At 36.1% G+C, this 12015-nt stretch overlaps 1 protein-coding gene across 1 annotated transcript in view; it reads left to right on the forward strand.

Moving 5' to 3' along the window:
- LOC107733414 (kelch-like protein 29) overlaps positions 1–12015 on the forward strand; it is a 148695-nt gene that overhangs the window by 22672 nt on the left and 114008 nt on the right. The window contains exon 4 of the mRNA XM_016545019.1: positions 11065–11403. Coding sequence (XP_016400505.1) covers positions 11122–11403 — 282 coding nt within the window. The 5' untranslated portion in view covers positions 11065–11121. The remainder of the gene's footprint in view (positions 1–11064; positions 11404–12015) is intronic.

The following is a 12015-nucleotide window of genomic DNA, read 5'->3' on the forward strand; positions in this document are numbered from 1 at the left end:
GTTTTAACCTAATCAAGATCTTCTACGCATTGAGCTACTATATTTCTCTAATATTTTGAACGAATATCATAGCAGCGGCGCATCTCGTGGGCTAGACTAACAAAACATTAAAATGCAACAACGTCACTTACATCATCATCATCGCATCTCGTGCGCCGCTGATGACGCTCCCTGACGCACACCTAACATTCGATTGTACCATTTTTGCATTCAAATGCAAATGTTTATTTTAAATTCGACTAATATTCTTTTTATTATTCACAATCTCCTGATCACAGGCAGGCATTACAGCATGTGTTCGTGTTTGTGTGTGTCTGTCTGCGTCACTCATAACAAGTGCCTATATCGTGTGCTATATTGAACATTTTTTCTATCGTTATCGATGAAGGTGTACCGTCGATAAATATCGATACCGTTTTATCGCCCAGGCCTAATTCAATGCATATGTATAATTTTTTTCCACCAAAGCTTATGCTTTGTGATTCATCTCAGAGTTGGTTGCTTTTTAAGTACGTTTGCTTGAACAGTGGTTGAAGGCAGGCGTTACTGTCTGTGTCTGGTGTTTCAAGTGGTCAGTGGACTGATCAGGACACCACACTCCTACACAACTGCAGCGCTGCACAATCTCACTGCTGACTACAATGTTGATTAAAGCTGACATTGTAATAATACCGCTTCACCGGGCGGCCGGCGGTGCAGGTGCTGCTGACGTTAGACTGTAGACAGGAAGCCAAATGATGCTCTTTTCTTTCCTTCCTTCCCTGCTGCTGTCCTGCATCATTATCATACACCATCCTAAAGACTAAGAGACACAGGAAATATTAGACCTGGGCGGGATGACTGTATGCAGCCTACTGTGCAACACAGCTATAGCGTTTATATCGCAGAAGATCAGTGGGCAGAAATGACTTGAAGTCATTATTTTCAGTGCAAGTTGGCAATTTACAGTCACGCAGTACGGTTGTGAAATGTTTAAGGATGCAATACTAATAGGAGTGAAGTCAGTGGAGGTCACACGAGATACTGTTGGCAAGATGAAGGTTAATGTGACTGTGAGTGATCTCAGTGTTTTATATGATTCGTTTCTGCACACATACAGCAGTATAATAAAAATTGATGCATAAAAAAAACTCTTAAAACATGATGCATTCATGAGTTTGATTCATGCACTTCATCTTAGTCATATTATGGAGTACCATATTTTACAGAATATAAGTCATGTTTCTTTTATCATCTGAAATGCAATTAACATCAAGCATGCAAAACATTTGGATTGGTGCTGAATGAGAGAAGTACGTGTGCATAAGTTTATTTGTATAGTGCATTTCCCACACGGCAGCAGATTCAGTTTCGCTTGAAGTAAATTTGTTTAGGCTTGGCTAATTGGTTTATAATGAAAGCCTAAATAATTTGTTTATTTTATACTTTTTCAAGCAAATTTCATTCCTTTTCTGTTCTGAATAATGTTGCATTTAAAGGATTTGTTGTCGAGTAGTGTAAATTTAGTCAGCTTATTTAGTCTTAGTCCTGTGTCAAATGTCCATTTAATTTTTTATCGTATTTAGTCAGCCTGTCCTGTTTTTTTGTTTAGTCCAGTTTTAGTTAACTAAAAGTTTAGGAATGTTAGTCTAGTTTTAGTCAATGAAAAAGTCAAATTTTAGTCATGCTGCATAATGGTTAAACTAATGGCAGTTATAATCACGATTACTCATCATGATTGTTGTCATTGCATAAGTTTCAGAATTATTGCGCTTTTTTTCAACTATAAGCACAGAAAAGCTCTGATGGGGGATTTAAACTCTTGACATCTGGCAACCCCAAGCATGAAAACCTTGTAAGGTCTATTTTTTTCTCTTTTTTTGTTGATGAAAATATAGAGAGATTTTGGATATAGAGTTTTTATTTTTTTAAACTACATTTTAGTCTCGTCTTTTTTCGTCAACGATATTTCATGTTGATATGATAAATAATATTTAGTGTTCAATGATGTTGGTGTCATTTGTGTGGTCTCATCTTAGTCATGGAAAAAAGCTTGTTGGTGAATATTTTTCATCGTAGTTTTCATGAACAAAACACTATTTCATTAACACTATTTTGAAGTTACTGTAGGTGAACTAAAATACATGTTTTAGTGTTTAAAATGTTAGTAATAATTGTATTTACGGTTACATTATTTCCGAGTGTAATAATAAAATGTGACTTATTCACTGATACAACATATTTTTCCCTCAACAATGCAATTTTGACCTTGTACAGCCCAGAAAATATGGTATTATGCACTGCTGTAATTTATACAAACACATTCTGCAGCCCAAGGTTAATTTTTAGCAGCTAGAAAACTGATATGCGGTTAGCGTGACATTAGATTTTGGCTGTACATACACCCCTAGGGTAAATGTGTCACCTCTCGGTTGTCAGGCTTTAATGCATGTTTTAATAAACCTCATGCATATGTTGCATTAATATTTAAATTTTTGCTCCTAATGGCTCATAGTGAATGTTCCTCCTTTCCTTTGCTAGTCGCTGCATTGAGTTAGTTTATGCTGAGTTATTTGTCAAATTAGTGGTTCAGACTCGTTTGATAAGGGATCCTGTGGGGAGCCCAGTCCGGTAAGAGATTGTGAAGTGTGACTGTTATGCTCTGCTCGGTCTTGTTTGCACAAAGCTGTTTCCCAAGACTCCATCACAGGCAATGTGCATTAACTTAACAGCAAGCTTGACTAATTATAAGGCTCTTTTTGCTCTATTTGCATGAGTTTTGTTTTGAGGGAGAAAAGTGTTCTGTGAAATTTGTTTTATTATGCAAATGCATTTTGTTTTCTGAATCCAACAAACAAAAATGATTAATGTATCAAATGATATATGAATATAAAATGAGCTTGAAAGGATGCAGACAAACAAACATATTTGCATTCCTACAAGTTTGATTTGCATATTTGTGCTCTTGATTTCCCACGTAGCCGTATGCCGAGGAGCTTTCACCGAATTGTTTTATTGTAGATGAGAACGTGGCTCTGAAATATTTAGTAGAGTGCATTCATATGAAGCTAATCCATAATGAAGCTTTCTCCCGCCCATATCTGCTGCTCTGAAAGTGTTTGTTATTACCAGCACTGAAATGTATTATTCAGCATCCAAATCATAAATTATTAGCCACATGTACATCTTTTTTGAATGGTAAACATCCAATTTCGGCTGCAAGGAAACGGGGGAAAGAATTACAGTAGCGAATCTGCACATCTTAGCAAAGGCACTAATTTCACCCTTGGCTTTACATGCACTATTCCGGTGCGGTAGATTGGTGGCTCTGTTGATTAAAAAAAGGAATTACATTTGATAAAATGTCTAGAGGATGCACAGCACAGAGATGCATATAAATGTAAATCAAGGTTTAGAGGTGTTTATGTAAATTTGAGTCACTGCACATGTTTAGACGTGTGAAATCCATGCTTAAAGGAACATTTCACCCAAAAATAGATGTTCTGCTGTCATTGACACCATAATGTCATTCCAAACCTGTATACTGTTGTTTTCTCATTTTTAAAGAATCTTTACGTAACTTTAGCTGTTCATGGTGACTATTTCTGTTAAGCTCCGAAAAAGCCTGAAACATTAAACTAGTCCAAATAACTTGTGTGCTATATTCAAAGTCTTCTGAAGTCATACAACATATATGTGAGGAAATTGAATAGTTCACCCAAAAAAGGAAAATTGCTAAAAATGCACTCACCCTCAGGCCATCCAAGATGTAGATGAGTTTGTTTCTTCATCAGATTTGGAGAAATGCAGCATTCCATCACAAGTTGCTCACCCTTTAAAAGTGCGATTTTCTCAATATTTAGATTTTTTTGCACCCTCAGATTCCAGATTTTCAAATAGTTGTATCTCAGCCAAATATTGTCCAATCCTAACAAACCATACATCAATGGAAGGCCTATTTATTCAGCTTTCAGCTGATATATATATCTCAATTTCACAAAAATGGACCCTTAAACAGGTTTTGTGGTCCAGGGTTGCAATGAATACTGTTTTCGCTTGCAAACTGTGCTTAATCTGTGCATATTTCTCAGATTCAGACGAGATGTCTTTTTCACTGAAGAAAGCAATATTATAAACTCGTTTTTAGCCTGAAGCAATGATTTGAAGTTAAAAACATCTTAATGGATTTGTTTCTTGCAAACACACAGTTTTTGTCTTCTTCACAAGATGTTAACTGATGGACTGGAGTGGTGTGGATTACTTGTGCATTATTGTGACGTTTTTATCAGCTGTTAGGACTCTCATTCTGATGGCACCCATTCACTGCAAAGGATCCATTGTTGATGAAGGATCCAAATCTGATGAAGAAACAAATTCATCTACATCTTGGATGGCCTGAGTACATTTTCAGCTAATTTTCATTTTGGGGTGAACTATTCGTTGAAGTTATTTATCTATTTAGCTTATAACCCCTGCGAGAGAATCAATGAATCAGTCCGTTTTGTGAAGGAATCATTCAGGTCCGTTTTGTGAACTGGATTATCTAATTCACTGAACAGATCCCATTTAAAAGCGAGTAATTTGTTCCTGAGTTAGACAAATCTTTCATTAACTGAAATGAGAGCATATGTCAAGATCTTCACTGAAAGTTCATTTGGCTCCATTTCTCGTTCAAAGTTATCATATGACTTCAGATGAGGCATATGGGTGCTTTTGTGTCTGTGTGCCCATTCATTGCAAATGCATAGAAAATAGCGTCTAGTTCTATAGCTTTTCAGCAATGAAGTCTTCAGTGCAAGAAGGTCATCAAAGAAAGACATGTACATTCAAATGCACTATCCCTTTCATTTACACCACTGCAAACGAACGTGTGACTTCTCGGTATGTCATTCTATCCTCCTCCAGTGGGACAACGAAAATAAAAGCAAAACAAAACTCAACAGATGGACATAATTGATGTGGCACAGGCAGAAGTCTCACTTTGAGATGCTCCGAGGGAATGTTTGGAGCGATGTGAGATCTGAGGTCATCCTAAGTGCAGCAGGAATGTCTCTGGTGTCTGCTGGGACGCTGCTGCCAGTTGTTCCTGTTTGCGGTCATGTGGCAGTCACGCATTACTAGCGAAGCATAGCTAAAGACAGGAGAACAATGTTGCCCACCGCAGATACAGCAGTACGGAGCTGTCGCGGACGCTTCTGTGGTGGAGCGCTTTACAGTGTGAAGAAGCAGGAGTTGTGTTTTAGCAAAGAGGCTTAACCCTTATGAATACATTTTCTGCTTGTTTCTCCATTACTGGAGGCATCATAAGCCCGTCACACACCCCTGATCGCATTTCAGCACAGCTAAACTCCAATCCATGTGTTCTGCCTGGGCTTGTTTCTTCAGTGATTTTCTTTATTTGTATGCCTTTGGGTGTCAGAGGTGACAGAAAAGAGGAAAAGAAGTGACGTGCATTTGATTTGTTTTTGCATTGTGCGATTTCCTGGATCATTCCTGTTCTGCGGCACCTATTAAACTCTGTAATGTTTACAGATATGCTTGTGTTGGAAGTATTAAGGAAGCTCTGTATGTTTAGCTTTTTTGATGTATAGTAAACTTGCTTGTAAGCTCACCTGGTACAGCATTACACTTCTGATGTAGAGCACTGTGAAACATGAGTAAAATGGCATGGTTGCTTCAGCACATGCATTTTTATCTCACGTTTGCTTTTTTTTTTAACACTATTGGGTGTATTTAGGGTGTATTTAGGGCCAAGTTTAGTGTAGCTGATACGTTATTTTAAAACACAATAAAGCATTAACCTTTTAGTGCCACTTGCTGGACATTTAATTTACAAACTGAAGCATAATATGCAACAGCCAAGGTATTAAAACATTGCCAGATTCACAATTATCTGTTTTGGATAAAACTGAACTAATTTTTAGTGCCACTCACTGGACATTTCACTTCGTAAGTATCATGAAATACATGCAAGAAGCAACATTTATTTTGCAGAAATGTCACCACATGCACGGTTTTCTAATGATCTTGGGTTGATAAAGGTAGTGAGGAGGTGTTTTGTTCTCTCACATAGTATTAATTAAGGTTTAGAGTAATTTTTTATCTGAGCACTGAAATCCCATCCTACTTCAGTGTTGTAATTGTTGCATAAAATTTGATGAGGTTTTAAACAGATAATTAAACTGTCACTCACCTTCAACTGTAATCTTTTTATGTGCGTTTTCATCTCATAAAATAAAATGAGATTTATGGGGAAACATGCTCAAACATTAGAGGAACCTCTATGATGAGTTTAAAAGTGCTGTTTGCCCAAATAAAACCTACTTGAAATTGACTTGATTTGACATTTCTCCTAGTATTTGCCAAAGTCTGTTGTGTGGTTTATCACCGTCTCACATGAAAAAAGGCTCCAAACACAAGTGTCTGTTATTCTGGTAAACCAGGAGCATTTTTACCAAAACTCAACTGTAACTTTTTGCTGTAGCAAGTGATTCTCCTCTCAAGCCAGAATTAGAAATGCGAGGGTCCAAGTGCATCTGAAAGTCCTTGATGTGCGGGTGTTGCTGTGCCGGAGCACATGTTGGCATATTGCTCTCACTGCATTGTTCACACATGACAGGATCTCGTCTCAAGTGGCGGAATGAATGAATTGATCTGTGCGGCGTGTACGGGAGAGATTGAATCTAGATCATAAATGGAAAGTTTAGCGGAGCGTGGTTTTTATACAAAGGACAAGAATCAGAAATAAAAGGTGAAATGTGGATTACTGATTGTAATACTTTCAATTATGAAACACACAGTTACTGCTCTAAAATATGATTGGATGAGACACACGTGAAGATGATTTAAAATGTTCAGTATATGCAGGGTTTTTGTTTTCCATTATATAATCGCTCTCTTTTGCTCATTAATTTTTATACAAAGCTTAGCATAAGCATGGAAACTTTTCATTTTATGATTTGTGAATGCCAGATATAATAAAATGCTTGCAGATTTATCTCTCTTTCTTGATGGATTTGAAATGTGTTTATAGCTCATTAGGTGTCTTTATGTGTCCAATAGCAGAGGTGGGACTGAAGCAGAGAACAATAGGACGGTGTGTTTAATGATATGCTTGGTGTTTTTCAGTTCATGGTGTGAAGACACAGAACTGCTGCTGTATATATTTAAACCAAACCTCTTCATTATATCAAAGCTATATGTGTGTCATTGTTTTGTTTTTTTTAGCCCACATTGATACTGTAATTTACATATCTCGCCTTATTTGAGCTTGTGTACAAGATACAAATGAAACAACACCTACAGTTTTTCTTTTCCTGTCTGTTTTTAACCACATGTCAGAGATACGTTCAGCCATACGAGGTTTATTCCAGCCGTTTGAACTGCTTGGATCCATCCTGCAGCTCAAGTTTAAAAGGCTGTGGAAAAATGCATGCATTGTGGAATTCCCAGGGATTTGATTCTGTGTCACATACAATTTTTCCTTGTTTTCCATCATCGGTGGCCTTTGTTTTCCAGTGCAGTGCGGAAATGAAATTATCATGACATACAGTATCTGCGAAGCATGAGTTTCAGATTCAACATTTATAGCCTGTACCAACTGTATTATTAAATGTAGATGTTTGTTTTTATAATAATAATAATTACAATAATTTTATTTTAAAGCTCCTTTCCCAATTTTATTTCTATTGAGAATGAATGCATTTTTTAAGTTGTAATCAAAGGAAATTATTATAATTCTTTTTTTTTTTTGCACAAGATACTTAAAATTAAGCATAAAGACACGATGTCGTAGTGTTTCTAATTTGAACTTCTGTAGTAAAATCAATATTGGAGTCCATTCCTTAGATGTTTGGGTTAAATGCATATAGATGAAAATTAAACTATAAATTGAAGAACTGTGCTCTTATGCTGTGTTTAGCTCAAGAGAACAATAGAAAAGTCTCTGATAAATCATTGATTGTTCTAGTTTCTTGCATCCACTTTAAACCTGCCATCAATTCTCTTCTCTCCTTACTTTAAACTAAGAGAAAGACAAAGTCTTCACCAGCTATTTTGTATGCATTTAAATGAAGTCCATGAATAGGTTTATTCCAGCCGTTTGAACTGCTTGGATCCATCCTGCAGCTCGAGTTTAAAAGACTGTGGAAAACTGCATGCATTGTGGAATTCCCAGGGATTTGATTCTGTCACATACAATTTTTCCTTGTTTTCCATCATCGGTGGCCTTTGTTTTCCAGTGCAGTGCGGAAATGAAATTATCATGACATACAGTATCTGCGAAGCATGAGTTTCAGATTCAACATTTATAGCCTGTACCAACTGTATTATTAAATGTAGATGTTTGTTTTTATAATAATAATAATTACAATAATTTTATTTTAAAGCTCCTTTCCCAATTTTATTTCTATTGAGAATGAATGCATTTTTTAAGTTGTAATCAAAGGAAATTATTATAATTCTTTTTTTTTTTTGCACAAGATACTTAAAATTAAGCATAAAGACACGATGTCGTAGTGTTTCTAATTTGAACTTCTGTAGTAAAATCAATATTGGAGTCCATTCCTTAGATGTTTGGGTTAAATGCATATAGATGAAAATTAAACTATAAATTGAAGAACTGTGCTCTTATGCTGTGTTTAGCTCAAGAGAACAATAGAAAAGTCTCTGATAAATCATTGATTGTTCTAGTTTCTTGCATCCACTTTAAACCTGCCATCAATTCTCTTCTCTCCTTACTTTAAACTAAGAGAAAGACAAAGTCTTCACCAGCTATTTTGTATGCATTTAAATGAAGTCCATGAATAATGCGCATTTGAATTTGCATAATCGGGATGAGTGATTATAGATAAACAGTTTAGCTTGATGTCTTTTATCCTTTTGACAGTATTAAATATATATACCTCATATTTGTGTATGTGGTCTGAAACCATTATTAAAACAAAATGCACACTGTTGCCAATAGATTCAAAATGTGTCTGAATGAAACTTTGGTCATAGTACAGTTTTTTTTATTAATTATAAAGGTCAGTCATTGTGTGGAAGAGCCTTTGAAGTACTAATGCATGATCTAATCAGTTTAGCATCAGATTTGCTCATTCCTAAATATTGTTGAAGAATAAATCTAATATCTTATTTTAGAATAAGTCTCTGCTTCAGTCATTGGAAACTCATTGATTGATTGACTAATTGACATGTCTTTTTCACAGAAAGTTGATTGGCATTCACCAAACATGTTCATTCACACCGTTTCAGCATTGCTCTTTTGTGCTGCTGTCACACATCATGGCTGGATTGATCTGTAAAGCAGCTGCTTATCTCACCTCTCTAGACAACATGTGACCTCACGTCTTTTGTGCTGAATTTAAAGGCAGAATCATACAGAATGAATCATGTGACAGTAGAGATGCTGACCAGACGCTTAATTCCCATGCTATATCTGAAACTATTTCCAGCTTGCGGTAGGTTTTGATGAAAGGCTGCCAAACATAACTTATAATAAGATTAATTAAATATGTTTAACACCTTCAGAATGATGTAGCACATTTATCTAGTTTAACATAAAAGCTGTTTGAGTTTCATTGTGTGTGATTTTAATGATGAGGTGGAGAAGTACACTTCAGCTCATGATAGAGATTTCATTTATTTATAAATCAAATCCAGATGGTAATCTACAGTCTTTGCATGGTGACCGTGAGCTTTGAATCTCTACTAGTGTTAAACATTATGAACGAGTGAAACACAACCGATGCTATTGCTTTTTGATACATATGAGCTTACAGGTGTAAAGTGTAATGCGTTTGATGGTAAAGTACTTTCAGATTTCAGCAGATTCAAAATATGAGATCAGGAGATTAATCGTCACTAAGTGTTTTAATTAGGGCTGTCAATTGAATAGTTTTAATTGGATTAATTATATGATGTGCTGACTAATTAATCACGTTAATCACAGTGTATGGCATACATCAATAGTTGCACAGAAAAGCAGCCAAAAAGTGTCTTTTAGAAGACAATATTGTCTTTTATTTCTGTATAATTGATGCTAATTGATAGTTGATCTGCAATCCATTTTGCAGCCCAGACTCATTGGAATACTTAAACATCTCTTAAACATATTTTATTAAATTATGCTGGCTTAAGTTCTGTTAGGAAGATATATTAAACCACAAACTCTTTTGAAGAAACTAGAAATGCATTGCTCCAGATACAATTTACTACATTTTCACACGCTATTGAAGTAATAAGTATTGTGCATGAAAATAAGTCTCTATTAATCAGTAATCTGCCCCTGTAATTGTAATTTGTGTGAAAAGGAACAAACATTGTTGGTGAGCCCCATGGAAATTAGATTTTTTCCCCCTAATTTCTGTTTTTAATTTTGTTTTTCTGGATTCTGTGTTTTATGATTTAATACAAATCATCAAAAATAGTGTCTAATGAAATGAATGAATAAAACTTGCACACTTCCATCAGTCTTTAAAAATGTAATCAAATATAAATATAACAATTAAATGATAAAATAACATTTTTATTTGATGTCAAATAAGATGTTGCACAAGAGAACTGTATGAATTAAAACATGAATGAAAAAATATTTTGGTTGTATGATATTCTTAAAAATAAGTACAGTATGTTATTAGTAGTACTTTGAGGAGTACATGTTTGTATACAATAGTGATATATTTCTGTCATAATTTCTTCAAGTTAAACCAGACTTTTATTTTGGCTGGTTTTCATGAAGATCTTTCAGTTTTAGTTTCAATTTCGCTTTGTATTTGATGGTAGTTTTTCTCACATTAAATGGTGAAAAGGTGAAGTTCATGTGTTCATGTCTTAATATTGAGACACAGACGCTGAAAACATTGCGTGTGTGATTTTGTATATCAGACGAAACCTATTCAATCGCTATTCACAGAGACGCGTTAGCTTATTAGCCACATGTGCTGACTGACTGTCTTCACGCTTATTTCTGCTGTGCGATCGGCTGTTAGATCTTGATATATCTTTGACGTTATTGTGTGTGTTTGTAAACGTACCAGTTGTTTTTTGAGACGTTAATATAAGATGTTTGTTCTCCTCCGTTAGGTGTTCTCCAGCTTGCCGTGAGCAGAAGTGTCTCTCGTTCTCCCGCTTCGTTCTGTGATGATGTCGCGGTACCATCAGCGTTTTGAGCGAGATTTCCGCAGCGTGTGGGAGCGGAGGGAACGCTGCGCCTCCAACAGCAGCTGCGGCGGTACCGTTAACGGCTGCATCTCCACCTCTGCCTCCTCCGTCCCCAACAGCGGCAACAACCGTCCCGGCCTCCTGCCCCTGCCCATCATCCCTTCGCTGCTGCCCACCCCGGTCACCGGGGCAACCAGCACGGCCAACAGCGAGCTGACCTGCAAGCGATTAGCCTCCACCTGCACCACCTCAGCGACTAAGGTAGGACTGAACACACCGGCGTCCGCTCGCCCTCATGTCATTCCAAACTGGTATCACTTTCTTTCTTCTCTAAAACACAATTGAGAGATGTTCCCGCTTCTATGGTAGTCGATGGTAATTCACACTGCTAAAGTCCAAAAGGGATAAAACAACCCATGAAAGTGTTCATATGACTCATCCAGGTTTGATTCTGAAGCAAATGTGGTCAATTTTGATGTTGACTTTGAAGGAGTGTTATTGTGTAACACTGAGATACTATTAGATACTACTAGATACTTTTTATTATATTTCATTATTTTACGACTATAGATTGTGTTGAATTAGTTTTTATTTTATAGTTTTATTTTATTTTTTTATTTAACATATATATATGTATATATATATATATATATATATATATATATATATATATATATATATATGTAGAGTTTGGTTCCGATATGCGATATCCGCCAAGTTATTGTCATGTTTTCTCCCTTTTTTTCCAAACTGTGACAAATGCCAGTCTCCCTTCTCTGTAGAATGCAATATATCCGCTCAACCAATCACAGCGCACCATTCCACGCACTGTAAACAGTAACAACCAATCACAGCGCACCATTCCACGCACTC

Source organism: Sinocyclocheilus rhinocerous, unplaced genomic scaffold, assembly GCF_001515625.1.
Source record: "Sinocyclocheilus rhinocerous isolate Xijiao unplaced genomic scaffold, SAMN03320098_v1.1 scaffold853, whole genome shotgun sequence".
Taxonomy (NCBI): Eukaryota; Metazoa; Chordata; class Actinopteri; order Cypriniformes; family Cyprinidae; genus Sinocyclocheilus; species Sinocyclocheilus rhinocerous.